The sequence below is a fragment of the Procambarus clarkii genome, chromosome 40 (assembly GCF_040958095.1).
Source record: "Procambarus clarkii isolate CNS0578487 chromosome 40, FALCON_Pclarkii_2.0, whole genome shotgun sequence".
Lineage (NCBI taxonomy): Eukaryota > Metazoa > Arthropoda > Malacostraca > Decapoda > Cambaridae > Procambarus > Procambarus clarkii.
This window is the reverse complement of record NC_091189.1, coordinates 11,734,774-11,750,702: the sequence shown is the minus strand read 5'-3', so window position 1 is coordinate 11,750,702 and position 15,929 is coordinate 11,734,774. Positions and strand designations below refer to the sequence as shown.

General features: G+C 46.6%; 1 protein-coding gene across 1 annotated transcript; it reads right to left on the bottom strand.

The window, feature by feature from the left end:
* Positions 1-5,578: 5,578 nt before the first annotated feature.
* LOC138372789 (serine-aspartate repeat-containing protein C-like) lies at positions 5,579-8,631 on the bottom strand. Its single transcript, XM_069338442.1, has 2 exons — positions 8,531-8,631; positions 5,579-6,014 (listed from the first exon to the last, which is right to left on the bottom strand). Exons 1-2 carry the CDS (start codon positions 8,629-8,631, stop codon positions 5,579-5,581), a joined length of 537 nt encoding a protein of 178 aa, XP_069194543.1.
* Positions 8,632-15,929: the final 7,298 nt, after the last annotated feature.

Sequence of the window (15,929 nt, the reverse complement as noted above, 5' to 3'; positions counted from 1 at the left end):
TAGGCTCAGGAACCTGTACACCAGTTGATTGAGAGTTGAGAGGTAAGACCAAAGAGCCAGAGCTCTAGCCCCCTGCAAGCACAACTAGGTGAGTACACACACACATGCACGCGCGCGCGCGCGACCAGCAACAGGTTTAGGCTGTGTAGTGAATGCAAGAATATTCTGCCAGCCTTCATTCATAATGTTTGATGGTAAACAAAAACGCACGTGGACTGACGTATCGGTGAATGAACCAATGTAAATAAAATATTGAGTTACGAGGAATGTAAAATTAACATAGCGCAGGGTCTTCCATTACTCTACATACACACACACACACACACACACACACACACACACACACACACACACACACACACACACACACACACACACACACACACACACACACACACACACACACCTGAATAACAGCAGACGTAGTATCAATATACAAGGGGGGGGGACATGCATTCATTGCTAAGAACTTGAAATAATAAGGAGGAAACTACTAGAACATCAAGACTATTAGATTTATAAACAAGCACAAAACGCCTTTAAGAAAGCGAAATCGTGCCTAACGAACCTACTGGAGTTCTAAAGACAAAACGACAGCAGTAAGACTGGGCAGAAAAAGATGGAGTGATCGCATATTACATGCCTACCAAAAAGCCTTTGACAAAGTTCCTCATTAAGAAATGCTATAAAAATGAGAAGCAGACGAGGTGGCAGCCTCCAACGCTGTCCACAATTTTCAAAATTGGTGTATGAGAAGCTTACACGGCCGGTGGCTGGACAGGCGGTGTCCAGGAGCTGAAGCTCTATTCTGCCGGTAGAAACAGGAGAGGATACAGAAATACAAATTGAGGTATGAGAAGCATTAATGAAGTAAATACATTCCAGTGTTGATATTGACTGCAGGGGCTATGTATGTACACGTGCGTAAATAAGCGTTCATGTGTATACACAAAGAGCTGAACCGCACATATAAGCACACACACACTAACATGTACTCACGGGAAAATGCACCCATACGCAACAAAGGAAACACACACATACACACACGTGGTTCGGGATCCAAGAGTCAATGCTCGATCCTGCAGACACAAATATGTGAGTACACACACACACACACACACACACACACACACTGTGTACGCATGTAAACATCAAAGTTACATTAACCATCCCCGTGCAGTGAACATCTCCTCCCCCTCTATTTCAATTAACATCATTCCTCTTCCGCGAACATCAGTGCCTGCCCCCAACCCCCCCATCCATGCCCAGGACCCTCCCTCCTCTGCCCCCTGCCCGGATTATTGCCAACTCTCCCACAACACATCAACCAGCACCTCCTTCAACAAGACCCCCTCGCTTACCCTGCCCCCCCCCTTCCCCTTTCCCTTGTCTCTCCATTCCCCCAAACGGGTACACTGACCCTCCCTCTCTCTCTCTCTCCCAAAACCAGTTGGGCTTGACGACATAACTCAAATATCTGCCAAGCAGCAGTTACTGGTTGGGCAGTCGGTACTGGCTAACAAAACCAAGGCGGCAATTGAATTCATAAACAAATCCAAACAACCTTAGGAAAACTGAGGAGGTTGAGTAGCCCTGACAGGAACTCTCAGCCACACTTACACAAGGCTCCAGTCCGGCTGCGTCTCCGACACCCTCCAGTACTTCTACACACCTAAACCATGATTCAAACGCTCCAACAAGCAGTGCAATATAAGGAGCTAAGATGAGCTGCTAAACACGGTGCTCCGCCTGGTGGCCAGACACTCCAGGAGCTCCGTGAACTCCTCAACACACAACCACTCAACACCACACTACACCACCAAGCCACCAGGGTGTGGAACACCATCCAAATGTTAGAAGACCCAGTGTTAGACACACTACTCCAAGACGAGACGCCCCAGCACCACAGTTGGTGGCCCAAGAGCTTGTATCTGTCCGACGGAAACACAACACATATGTCCAAGATGAAATACTGACCGGGAACCCCCCCCCCCCTCCCCCCTCGTACACCACAAAAGACTCTTAAACAGACCATCAGAACATGTACATCAGTATCTGAGTTCTGAATATGGGAACGGTAAACAGTATTCATGTATAGACATTTATCAACCCAGTCTCCTGTTTAGATATGTCCAACCACTTGGGCTGGACGGTAGAGCGACGGTCTCGCTTCATGCAGGTCGGCGTTCAATCCCCGACCGTCCAAGTGGTTGGACACCATTCCTGCCTCCCGTCCCATCCCAGATCCTTTTCCCGACCCCTTCCAAGTGCTATATAGTCGTAATGGCTTGGCGCTTTCCCCCTGATAGTTCCTTCCTGTTTAGATAGTAGTTTTTGTAACTATGTGCACAATAGTACAAAGATTGCAATTAGATAGTAGAACTTTGTACTATTCACTTAATAGCGTCGGAAAAAAATGAAGCTAAAAAACCACCTTAAATATTCCTAGACCTAGTATAGCACACATATGTACTATATTAGGCCTCAGATATCGTCTATTAGGCCTCAGATATCGTCTATTAGGCCTATGAAGGTTAGGTTAGGTTAGCTTAGTTTGTCTTTGCAACATAAGTAGAAAATAGTTTTCCGGATTGTCCAACTCAATAGTGCGACTTTCTACTTTCTAATTTCGTTAGTTTGTCAATATATCTACTAAGCTGCTCATCGTTACTATAAGTATTACCAAAACAGGAGAATGGGTTGACATTAATAGATGTTGAAATAGATGCGAGGAACCTCACACACACTCGCAGCTCCCTGACAAGAGAGAGCAAGCTTAGCTTAGCTGCGAAACAAGGTACACATCGAGTCAGCAAGGCGGAGAGTCCGCCTGCTATCATAACTCTCACTGTATTTACACTCCTCCCTTTGCAGTGCTTATATTTGGGGACTTTTGGGCCCCGCCTCGACACGGGGGGGGGGGGGGGGAACAAGCACTCGCTACTGCCTTCAGTGGAGTTATGTCGGGTAGACAGACAGACAGACAGATAGACAGACAGAATGAGTTAGTAGAAAGATTGGCAGGCAGAAAAATATATTAAGAGCATGTGTTTGTGTCTTAGCCCCGCACCAACCATGTATACAGTTAAGGGAAAATTAAATGCTGACCTCCTCCACTTATTCATTTCTTCCCTTCCCTTAATTACTTCCCCTTCATTCCTCTCTCTCTCTCTCTCTCTCTCCTTCATGTCCCTTCAATCCCTTTCTCTTCCGGCTTAGGGGGTTTCTCCTGATGATTATCTTACCTCCCTTTCTTTCAAGCTTCCTCCTATTCCTATTCTTTACCATGCCCTTCTTATTCCTACCTTTACCTTACTATTCACTACTTTCCCTTCTCTTCACTGTTCATATTCCTTTTCTACTCCTCTTCTTCGTTCCCACCCGATCATTTTTTCCCTCATCAACATTTGCGGTCTTCTAAGCGCTCGCGCGCGCGTGTGCGTGTGTTTTAACACTTTGCAGGACTGCGTTTCAGCTCCTGGGCCCCGCTTTTATAGCTATTGTTATACTAAAGTAACGATTCTTGTCCCTTTTTGCTTTTCAAGATGATTCTTTCTTTTCTTTTTCTTTCTAGCTCGTTCGGTTTGTTTACTGTTCTGTCCCCTGTTACCTAGCAGTAATTAGGTACCTGGGAGTTAGTCAGCTGTCACGGGCTGCTTCCTGGGGGTGGAGGCCTGGTCGAGGACCGGGCCGCGGGGACACTTAAAAACCCCGAAATCATCTCAAGATAACCTCAAGATAACCTCCTAATACACTTTTCCGCTACACTTTACTAAATGGCTTGGCGCTGTCACTGGATACTTCGCTTTTCTTGTTGTTGCTCGTTCGCGTCTTGACATGCATGTCCTACTCAACTCAATGCCCCTAAGTATTATATATGCCAGGATTATTTCCCCCTCTAATTCTCAGTTTTTAGTGTCTTAGCTGCAGCTCTCTCGGCCTGTCTTAGTATCTTAAACCTCCCACTGGTCTTAAACGTGTCTCGTTTCAATCTCTGTGCTTTTTCTATCTTCATTTCAACCTTTTTTTAAGGTTTGGGACTCCACGATGGTACTGCATACTGTAACACTGGTCGATTTTGCTATGAACACTGGTATGCTGTTCATAACTCTCTGAGAGCATCATTGTCTAGGTATCGGACGGTTATTTTCATGTTTTGGCTGTTCAGCATATGCTGGTGATATGAGTGTGTACTCACCTAGTGAATGTACTCACCTGTGTGTCTCAGTGACCGGTGACTCAGTGGCTGTTTTATGTCTTCTCCCTGATAATTTTCTCTGGCCGACCTCTGGTAAGCTTTCTCTCTTTATGTTATGTTTCTCTGGCCTTCATCCACCTGTCCCCATCCTCTTGCACATTCTGTGGTTCAAGTCCACTAACCATTTCTCCGGCCCCTGCATGGAACCTAGTTAAATCTTCCTGGAGTTACCTAGAGTCCTCGCTCGTCCCCAATTCTCATCAGTTTGGAGTAATCAGCGAACAGTGACAGAGAGGACTTGGTTCTAGAGTTATGTATATTAAGAATAGCAAGATTCTCATCACTGATCCTTGTTCGACTGCATTAATAGCATTTTTATCATTATTTTTCCCCTCTTTCTGTTACCTTTAGTTTCCATTCAATTTAATAATTTGCCAGTTACTGCAGACTGGTTCACCAGCTTGTACAGGAGCCACTTGTGTGGCTGTGCCAAAATGTTTTCTTGCACTCTGATATTAGAGTGCATTCATTCCTGAACATTCACTCTCGTATGTTCGTTTTCTCAGGCAACTCCAATAGGCATGTCTGGCAGGACTTCTCTAAACCCGAGTTGGTGCTTTAGTACCAAGTTTATTTTCTCTCTGAGTTATTATATTAATTTCGATGTTATTCTTCAGCACTTTGCATGGTCTGTTTGTCTGGGAGCGGCGGCTGTGGTGGGTGCTGTCTCTGGGAGCGGCGGCTGTGGTGGGTGCTGTCTCTGGGAGCGGCGGCTGTGGTGGGTGCTGTCTCTGGGAGCGGCGGCTGTGGTGGGTGCTGTCTCTGGGAGCGGCGGCTGTGGTGGGTGCTGTCTCTGGGAGCGGCGGCTGTGGTGGCTGCTGTCTCTGGGAGCGGCGGCTGTGGTGGCTGCTGTCTCTGGGAGCGGCGGCTGTGGTGGGTGCTGTCTCTGGGAGCGGCGGCTGTGGTGGGTGCTGTCTCTGGGAGCGGCGGCTGTGGTGGGTGCTGTCTCTGGGAGCGGCGGCTGTGGTGGGTGCTGTCTCTGGGAGCGGCGGCTGTGGTGGCTGCTGTCTCAACTCTCCACATTGTTGTGCAGCTGTGTACAGTGTGCCTTTGCAGTCATTTAGGCACTAATGTGGAAATGTGTTATTCCTACGATAATGTGGTTGACCATTCAAACTTCGCGTGTTTGTGGCACGCGAAGAAGAACCTCGGCTTCGGCTTCTCCCCGTTCCCCTGCCCTCTTTATACTGTCTCCGGGGGTGTTGTGTGGGCATTATGGGGGGGGGGGGGGTGGCTGGTCCACAGGTTCTCAGTACTTTGGTTTAGGACCAGCGGTGACATCCTGTCAGGTCCCGCAGCATTTGTTTAGTCAAGCTCCTGCTAGTGGTGGTAGCGTCCAAGCTCACCCTCTTGCTGTGTTCCTGTGTTCAGTTCAGGCTCTGGGGGCGTGGTGCTCCCTGCGTCAGAGTCTGGGGGCGTGGTCCTCCCTGCGTCAGAGTCTGGGGGCGTGGTCCTCCCTGCGTCAGAGTCTGGGGGCGTGGTCCTCCCTGCGTCAGGGTCTGGGGGCGTGGTCCTCCCTGCGTCAGAGTCTGGGGGCGTGGTCCTCCCTGCGTCAGAGTCTGGGGGCGTGGTCCTCCCTGCGTCAGAGTCTGGGGGCGTGGTCCTCCCTGCGTCAGGGTCTGGGGGCGTGGTCCTCCCTGCGTCAGAGTCTGGGGGCGTGGTCCTCCCTGCGTCAGAGTCTGGGGGCGTGGTCCTCCCTGCGTCAGAGTCTGGGGGCGTGGTCCTCCCTGCGTCAGAGTCTGGGGCGTGGTCCTCCCTGCGTCAGGGTCTGAGGGAGTGGTCCTCCCTGCATCAGGGACTCTGTCTCACTCCACTTTAAAGGCATCTTGATAGCTGTCATTTACCTCTTCACATAATTCTGTGGCATCGTTGAATATTATGCCCTATACGTAGCCTAATTGTGTACTCGCCTGTTTCTACTCACCTATTTGAGCCTCGAGATTCCTATCATAACTTCTGTTTTAGATTGTGAATGAAGTTAATTCCAACTAGTTCCTGGTATCGCCGATTGCAATTGTGTGTTCTAGCCTAGATGTGGTTGTAGGGTCGGGCGTTAGCTCTTAGGTCCCGCCTTTGGAACATTAGAACTATTACTGTAATACCCGTTCATTCGTTTTTCTTGCCGTAGTTTATCTATGGATTTGTTTAGTGAGTTAGTATCGTAAATAATTACATTTAAGATTGTTATAAGGGACATTTTCTGGCATCTTTGGGATTGGAGTCTAGCAGTCACTTGTTAGTGTGTGTATGTGTGTGTGTGTGTGTGTGTGTGTGTGTGTGTGTGTGTGTGTGTGTGTGTGTGTGTGTGTGTGTGTGTGTGTGCTTGCAGGGGTTGCGCTTTGGCTCTTTGGTCCCGCCTCTCAACTGTCAATCTACTGGTGTACAGATTCCTGAGCTTCTCGAGCTCTATCATATCTACATTTGAAACTGTGTATGGAGTCAGCCTCCACCACATCACTTCCAAGTACATTCCATTTACTAACCACTCTGACACTGAAAAAGTTCTTTTTAATGTCTCTGTGGCTCATTTGGGTACTCAGCTTCCACATGTGTCCCCTTGTGCTTGTACCACCCGGGTTAAATAATCCATCCTTGTCTACCCTGTCAATTCCCCTGAGAATTTCGTATGTGGTGATCATGTCTCCCGAGCTCTTCTGTCTTTCAGCGACAGAAGAGCTTTTTGCCTTTCCTTTTTCCGTTGCCTTTCCTCATAACTCATGCCTCTTAGGTCTGGGACTAGCCTAGTGGCATACCTCTGAATTTTTGTGTGTGCGCGTACTTGTGCGTGTGTACGTTGGGAGTGCGCGCGAGTGTGTGCGCATGGTGGGTGGACCTAGAACAAATATGTATTGTAGTGTCGTCACTGTTTAGTAGTAAATCACATCGGGCGGGCAATACACTGGTCCCGGTGGTCGAAACTCTTCAGTAGGGACAACGATACGATAGTTTCTAAATCGATTCCTGCCGGCACTCACAGTACGAGGTGCTGGAACCCATCCTCCACTATAGACTAAGTCAAATATTGACTGACGCGGATTTTAAATACTGTAGTTAGTATTACTCATACATCTGGCACCCAACTGTCGTGAATAATCTTTCATGTATTGTGATCAACTCCTTTATTTTAAATATGTATTGTAAGTCTATGCATATGTAGACTTATAGATTAGGCTAGGCAAAATATTTTGGTGGCGTTGATTTGGGAAATATTTGCAGTAGAGGATGGAAATGTCTGCATTACGTTGCGAGTCAGCTTGGAACGTGGTCAACTGAATTATCGGTCAAATATTGACATGTGGATCATAAGTTAATATTTGTCTTATTCGTTGTGAACCCGTTGGCGATCTTAGTTTTGAGAACAGGTCCCACCGACATGTTGTATATACGTAAGTGGGTCTTCCTGTCCCTGTGTTTTGTGGAGGCGAGTCCGCCCCGACGCCTGTGAGTAGCTCACTGTCTTTATCTAGGGCAGAAAATGACAAAATATATGTGTGTGTGTGTGTGTACTCATTTAGTTGAGCTTCGGCTCTTTGGACCCGTCTCTCTCAACTGTCAATCAACTGTTGTACAGGTTCCTGAGCCTACTGGGGTCTATCATATCTACTATTTGAAACTGTGTATGGAGTCAGCCTCCACGACATCACTGCCTAATGCATTCCATGTGTGTGTGTGTGTGTATATGTGTCTATCACATATGTACATCAAGTGTTATGTGCATAGGTAGGGGAGAAACACATACGTAATATAAAAACCTGTTCTGTGAAATATTTGTGCACACTATAACAACCTTATCATTGTCAGTGGGGAAATACACATGTACACAAAGAAAGTGTATATGCCGAAGTACGTGTGTGCATTAGGGACAGTCATGGCCGCTAATAATGCTTGGACAAGTAACTCACACTCGCTCATTATGTCCCGTGATGGTATAATTGATGGCACGACGCCCGCCATTTTCACTGACGCCCCTTTGTCCTTCCTCTATTATTATGGCGGTCGTTTATTTGGTTTTGTTAGACATCATGATTTACATTTTATTTATAGCAGACGCGGCGGGGAAGAGGCGCTGGAACAGCCGAACGAGTCATCAAAGCGATTTGAGCTTTATAGTCGAGTCCCCGAGGGTTTGTTTCGGCAGCCCCGCGCGCGGGTGCTTACACAGGGTTGGCAGGCCTGTCGCGGGTAGCGGGGAAACAATATGGCGTCACGGTTGGCGGTTGCTGAGTATTCCCGCGCGAAGATCGACCGCGTAATCTGACATTATTGACTCACACTCCCAAAAGTATGATGTATGGATCCCGTCGGAGCTCTCCCACAGCCTCTAAGAAGGGATGATGAGGTGGCAGATCCGCGGAGGTGAGTGCTGGCGCCATCATGTTCCCCCACACCCCCTGCCAACCTTTCCCTGGATCCTCCCACCTCTCCGTCAACCCCTTCCTATGACACCCTACCACCTCATACCCCTTCCCACGACGCCATCCCCCCCACTCAACCCCTCCCCACGACGCCATCCCCCCACTCAACCCCTCCCCACAACGCCATCCCCCCCCCACTCAACCCCTCCCCACAACGCAATCCCCCCTCACTCAACCCCTCCCCACGACGCCATCCCTCCACTCTCAACCCCTCCCCACGACGCAATCCCCCCTCACTCAACCCCTCCCCACGACGCCATCCCTCCACTCTCAACCCCTCCCCACGACGCAATCCCCCCTCACTCAACCCCTCCCCACGACGCCATCCCTCCACTCTCAACCCCTCCCCACGACGCCATCCCTCCACTCTCAACCCCTCCCCACAACGCCATCCCTCCACTCTCAACCCCTCCCCACGACGCCATCCCTCCACTCTCAACCCCTCCCCACGACGCCATCCCTCCACTCTCAACCCCTCCCCACAACGCCATCCCTCCACTCTCAACCCCTCCCCACGACGCCATCCCTCCACTCTCAACCCCTCCCCACGACGCCATCCCTCCACTCTCAACCCCTCCCCACGACGCCATCCCTCCACTCTCAACCCCTCCCCACGACGCCATCCCTCCACTCTCAACCCCTCCCCACGACGCCATCCCTCCACTCTCAACCCCTCCCCACGACGCCATTACCTCCCCCCCCCCTACTCGACCCCTCCTCCCTCTCTTCCCTTTTCCACGATGTAAATCTTATATATAAAAAAAAACTTTCCAGAATATCTAATTTCCTCGGTAAATATCCTCAGATGTTAAAAAACTTCCCAAGATTTACCTCTTGGTGTGTAAATATTGAATACGTATATGAATTATATAGTGTTGATAATTTGCATATTGAGAGGGTAATTTGTGGGTGGTCGTAAGGTCACGAACAGCGAAGGACTCGGCCAGGAAGCATCAAATCAGATCACTTATGCACCGAAGGCCTCATTAAACGCTAAGTATACACACCTGCGGAGAACGGAGCATTTCTCTCTGCCCCCAACGATCGTCTTGCGATAAGAGGCTCGCTAGGTCAAAATCTTCCCGGGGGAAGAGGGTGGCATTAAAGTACAGGTTGAGGTATTTTATAAGTGAGGTAGAGAATTATCTATGCCGTAAGTTGCGTAAAAGAAATTGTCAGTAATTCTGAGGATTGTGGCAAAGATTTAATGATGATATTTAAACAAAAATTTAAGCTTTCTGTAAAGTGGCCATTATATCAACACGTCTCTATAAGTGATTTCTTTAATTTTATATTCTATGTGATATTTAAATTTGGTTTATATTTGGGAAAAGAGAAATGAGAATTATTATTTGTGAAGTAAAATTAGTGCGTGAAAGAGTAGTTTCAACTTTAATGGTTTGGCTCCACATTGTCTGGGGGAGTGTTAGGCTGTTCGGATTACGGGGGTCCCTCCAGGTAAGCCTTGTCCGTTTAGTCACCCAGCCAGTTACTGGCCAGACCCAACAATGTTTAACCAATTGGCCGAATATATGGTGATCAAAATTCAGATCAAATAACGACACTGATTTTGAAAGACCATCCAATGTTATGTAAACATGAAACAGCGGAAGTTACGTTTCAGCTAGCTTAATAAAATTCTAACGTAACATAATAAAGCGTATGTATGACTTCCTAGCAAAATCATTTTTTATAACCTAATTTTGAACCAAATTTTTTTTAACCTAACTTAATTTATTACTTAAACTGCCAACCACAAAAATTTAAAACACCAATATGATAATTTTACGACAACGTGGCCAGCCAAGCCTGCCAACCTCTCCCGCCTTACGCTGGTATCACACGCACAATAGCCCCTTGTGGAAGCCAGATTATTTTTAAGCTTAAAAAGTCTCTTACGGTAATAAAACTGCTCATTATAAGTGCATAATAATGCACCGCAGACACTAGAATAAATATATACTTATTAGGGTTTAAATTATTTGAGGTATAAAAGTTGAGACCTGTAGCAGCCTAGTTGAGGCTTTGTTTATCTTAACACCTGCTAGTAGTTCATATCTTTATTAGGTTAGAGGTATGTGGCTAGTATATGGAGTAGGAAGTTCATATCTTTACTAGGTTGTGTTTTAAGTTAGGTACGTGGGCTAGTAGATGCATGTTTAACCTGTAGAGTTCAGATTCATATGATTTCCATTTCAGATGCTTAATATTTATGCGTAGCTTTAGGCTTGCATTTGGGTAAGGTCATATTTAAATTTCTGGAACCTAAATGTCTAATAACAAAAAAAATACTTTTAGCGTAAGTTAGGATAATTTTATGTTTGTGTTGAGTTGGGTTATCACGGGCAAGGATGTGATTGGTGAGCGGGAAGCAATCGGCACCTTTAGCCACCCTCATGTGTGTAATTTCTGAGGAAATCGAACCCGGCCCAGTTCACAGCCTAATACTGGTATTCACACAGTGACAGGCGAGTAAGTCTGTTTTGCGTTTGTTAATTAAATCGAAACACAATATTTAATTCTGGTTAATACCAGCAAATTAACTATCGATGTGCCGCGTACTTCAGCTGCCTCGCACTGTTTTGGGTAATGTTTTCGTTAACTATTTATTGCATGTTTAAATGGTTTATATCCCCCTTCCCCTTCATGTTAATTTATGGGGAGGTTTACATCTCTGGTGATTTATTGAAGTCCTTGTGTTATTTGGACAATTTATTAATTACATCTTTGATTTAATTACATTAATTTATTTAATATTTCAAAATATTAATTTATCAATTAATATTATATTTATATTATTTATTTATATTTATATTATTTATAATAATAAATTATTATAAAATATTAATTTAATATTTATTTAATATTACAAAATATCCAACATCCCTCTACATCCAAATAAAATATTTGGATGTAGAGGGAGCGAATCATACATCTTTCCCATCCCCTTCCCACCAATTTACTTAATTTACCCTTCCAATTTCTAGCCCCACCATTCATGTGCTTTACTCTCTTTCCTTCCATTTCACTTCATCTTTCTTGCCTCTCTCCCTCACCATGTCCCCTTCTCTTCATCTCTACCTCGTCTCTCATTCTTCCTTTTCGCTCCATTCCCCTTCCTCCCCTCCCTATCCCAGCTCCTTCCCTTTCTTCTTCGATGAAATGGAGACATTTTTCTGGACTAGAAATGAATTTATCATTGGGTAGACTTCCGGAAGTCACACATTACCTCGCGGATGTGAGAGGAGCAGGACCTTCTCAAAGGAACAGTGTAGTTCTAATGGAAAGTGTCGGGCTGTTTCTGCTACTCTTTTGTTTCTTCGAATAAACTTAATAAAGTTCTTGATATTACAATAATTATAAGTAGAATTATTTATGAATATAGTTATTGATTGATATCCCTAGAGATGCGAACTTGTTATCTTTTTGGCTGGTGGCCATGGGAGACACCTCTAGCTGTTGATTATGGATCTTTGGTTCATGCCTGGAAGGTATTAACACGATATTAGTTATCTTTTTGACTTGTAGTTGTATTACGTTAATGTTTATTAGGCTATTTTTTGTTAAAAGCGCACGGTACTTTTTTTTTTTTAGTCGAGTTATGGGTTGTTCAGGATGAGGACTGGAAGAGGTTTAGGGGGTGAGAACTCGGGGGGATCCGATCCCATTGAGCCCCTCTTAATGTTGCTCTTTTCACTGCTTCTTGTCCCCCCGCACGCTGACGTGGATCGGGGATGTATTACCATCACCCATGTAGGCGTCGTCGCTGTCTGTTCCAGACATTCTATCAGTTCTTGTGTCGTTACAGTGATCTAAGTTTCACTGGACAAACTAGTATTTACGTTTTTTTGTGTGTGTTCTAGTATCTGTCACAGGAAACTAGCGGACAACCAACATATAAATTACGACATTCCTTCCTCTCTTTCTGTTGTGTCGAATTATAATTAAACAACTGTCTGATTCAACTTTTCTATTTCGATTTTCACATTATCGTCGTCTTTCATTATCATTCATTTGACTTATTTTGAGTACCAGATAGTAAACAGATGATAGAAAACGACTCGAAGTGCGGGAGAGACTCAGAGATACTCGGCCGCCATATTTGATAATTTTTGTAACCTCAGTGATGGGGTGTTTGTTACACATCCTTTCACAACGAGGAGAGACAGGGCCGTATAGGGATACCGACGATGTACATTAACGAGACGGGGAGGAATATAAACAGTCGAGTCCTTGCAGTATTTCCCAGACATCTTTGTTGTGCGTCGTAGCGAAACTAAATCAGGAATATGGGGGATAATTCTGATACACTTTGATTCAGCGGTCATAACGAGAGCGACACGCACACAGTAGTAGTAATACTGCATATATCTATTCCTTTATGTATAATCCGTTCTTTCGAATAATATATATATAGTATTTTGACGTCAGAATCCCCAACGTCAAAATATGATGTACTCTGAATCACAGAGGCTCGCAAAATTGCCGAGTTGTTACGTTTTCTTTTCGCGGGGTCCGCAGTTAGGCTAGGTCCCGTTTGTACGTCATTTTACTGACGTTGTGAATGTTCGAGAGGACGGGCTTTTTTTTTTTGTGTGTGTGTGTGTGTGTGTGTGTGTGTGTGTGTGTGTGTGTGTGTGTGTGTGTGTATGTGTGTGTGTGTGTGTGTGTGTGTGTGTGTGTGTGTGTGTGTGTGTGTGTGTGTGTGTGGAGGGGGGGGGGGAACAGAATGTACATAACAAGATTAATAAATGGCAAATTCTAGTACAATTTGACAATGGAAGCATAATCCGTTAACCCCTCTCCCCCTCTGTCTCCTCTCCCCCCCCCCCCCCATCCCTCTCACCACGCTCCCCAGTTGTGCCCCCCCCCCCTACTACCACCCATGCACCCATTCCCCCCTCTGATCTCAACCCCCCAGGGCCATCAACCCTCCTACCCTTCCCACAGCACTCTCCCTCTCTCCACCATCACCACCACGACTTTATTTTCTAGCTCCAGTACCGCAACTAATACATCCATCTCCATCATTAGTACTACCACCATCACAACCACCATTACGGCTTCCGCAGAAACCGCCACCACTATCATCACCATCATTACCACCACCACATCCACCAGCGCCAACACAACTACTACTACCAGCGCTACCACTACCTCCACCACAATCACAAGCGCCGCCGCTACCCCCACCACTTCTACCAGCGCCACCACCACAACCAGCTCCACCACCACCACCAGCATCGCTGCCGCTATCACCACCACATCTCCGCCACCACCTCCGCCACCGTTACCACCACGACCAGCTCCACCACTGCCATCACCACCACCAGCGTCACTACTACTACCACCTCCACCACCACCTCTACTACCACCACCACCACCTCTACTACCACCACTACCACCATCATTAACTCCACCACCACCACCACCACGGGGCCCCACAGTAACAACATCAACGGACCTCCCACCGACGAGCTGTCAAAAGGGGCGGCTTTGAGAGGGGGAGGGATAGTGGAGGGGGCCAAGAGCTAATGGACCCAGGTAACCCCCCCCCCCTATTGAGGGCCACTATTCTTCTCCTCGCCCTCCCCCTCTCACCGCTCCCTCTCCCCCCCCCCCCTTACCACTTCAACAGCCATGGATCTCACCCCTGACTCCTCCCCCCCCCCATCTCCCCTCACCTCCTGTGTATCTCAAAAATTTATATATATATATATATATATATATATATATATATATATATATATATATATATATATATATATATATATAGTTTGTTTTGTAACTGAAACCTAGTTTCAGTTACACACAAAAAAATGAATCGACTTCCCCCTCTGTATGTCTGTCTTTCTCTGTCTCTCATACCCTTGTTCCAAACACCGTCCCTAACTCAACATCCCCTGCACGTGTGCATGCTTTGTGTGTGTGTGTGTGTGTGTGTGTGTGTGTGTGTGTGTGTGTGTGTGTGTGTGTGTGTGTGTGTGTGTGTGTGCGCGCGCGCGCGTGTGTGTGTGTGTGTGTGTGTGTGTGTGTGTGTGTGTGTGTGTGTGTGTGTGTGTGTGTGTGTGTGTGTGTGTGTGTGTATCCGTTTGTAAGTATTGTAACGATTGGGCAGCCCAGATTGGGTCCACTAAGGCAGAATTATGTTGATGTTAGGATGTATTACTTTTATGTAATGAAGGTTCTTGTTAGGTTCCATCTAAATCCACGTGCACTATTTTGGGTAAGAAAAAGATGGTGCTCAATCGCACTCTTAGGTTGTATCCACCATCACTCACGTGACCTGGTATAGCCAATGTGACCTTTGATGTCATCAGTCAGGGTGCTCCTTCTTCTGATTGGCCCAGAGGTGGTCACTTGGTGGTTTGACATCAAGTTGACCGACCCCTGGTTCCTTGCGCTCAGAGTCTTCATCTCATGAAGTTCTTGGTGGTGTAGTGGTAACACACTTGCCCAGTGCCTCGCCATCGATTTGGTCTGGGTTCGAGTCCTGGTCACGGAGGTTTGACTGAGCGTCAATCCTTAACTGCGCGCCCCTGTTCATCCAGCAGTAACTGGAGACCCGGTTTTTAACTGATGAGCGGGTCGTGTTCCAGGGAAAAGGTGCTGGGGTAAGGCTTAACGAGAAAGTTATCGGCAGGGAACGCTCTGAGCCTGGTAACAGGAGTCACACGTCATCTGCTCCTGTACCCACCTGTATATAAAAAAAAAATATGGACTGAGTCATAGTTTCGAGCCGGGACAATGTCGTATTAGGCAGCAATCCCGGAGGATCCATCCTTATCTAGTGCCTGTCAACAGTAAGAATAATTTGTGCAAGACTGACAACAAATCAAACAAGGAGTTATTGCTTGTGTGACAGTGATTGATGTTCAACACTGTCAGTGACCCGTTTCGCTCATCCTGTATTCAGCAACAAGTCATTCCGGACACTGGAGAGCAACGTGGACTGTTTGCAATGCACTACATTCTTCGCTCCAGGCATCCAACCATTTTGAGTACACTCACCCCCATAGCAATGAGTTGTACTCGTTGCTATGGGGGGTTAAACGACGACGTTTGTGCTAAGCACTGAGGGTAGACTTACACACAGTCGCGCTGGACGGCCACTGTTGGTGAGAAGTAGTGATGCCTCAACAGTGCAAGCCGGGAACTGTCCGTGGCAACCACATGGAAACATTGCTTTCTGTTACGACGTCGAGTGAGGGAGAGCTGTGGGACTAGTACCTTCACCCACAGTGACAGTGCCCCCA

Bases quoted from the DNA above. Each gene is read 5' to 3' on its own strand.
- LOC138372789 (XM_069338442.1), bottom strand. From the start codon at position 8,631: ATGGCGCCAGCACTCACCTCCGCGGATCTGCCACCTCATCATCCCTTC. The intron at 6,015-8,530 runs GTGAGTCAATAA...ACCCTGACGCAG, and splicing joins TACATCATACTTTTGGGAGT to GGAGGACCACGCCCCAGACT.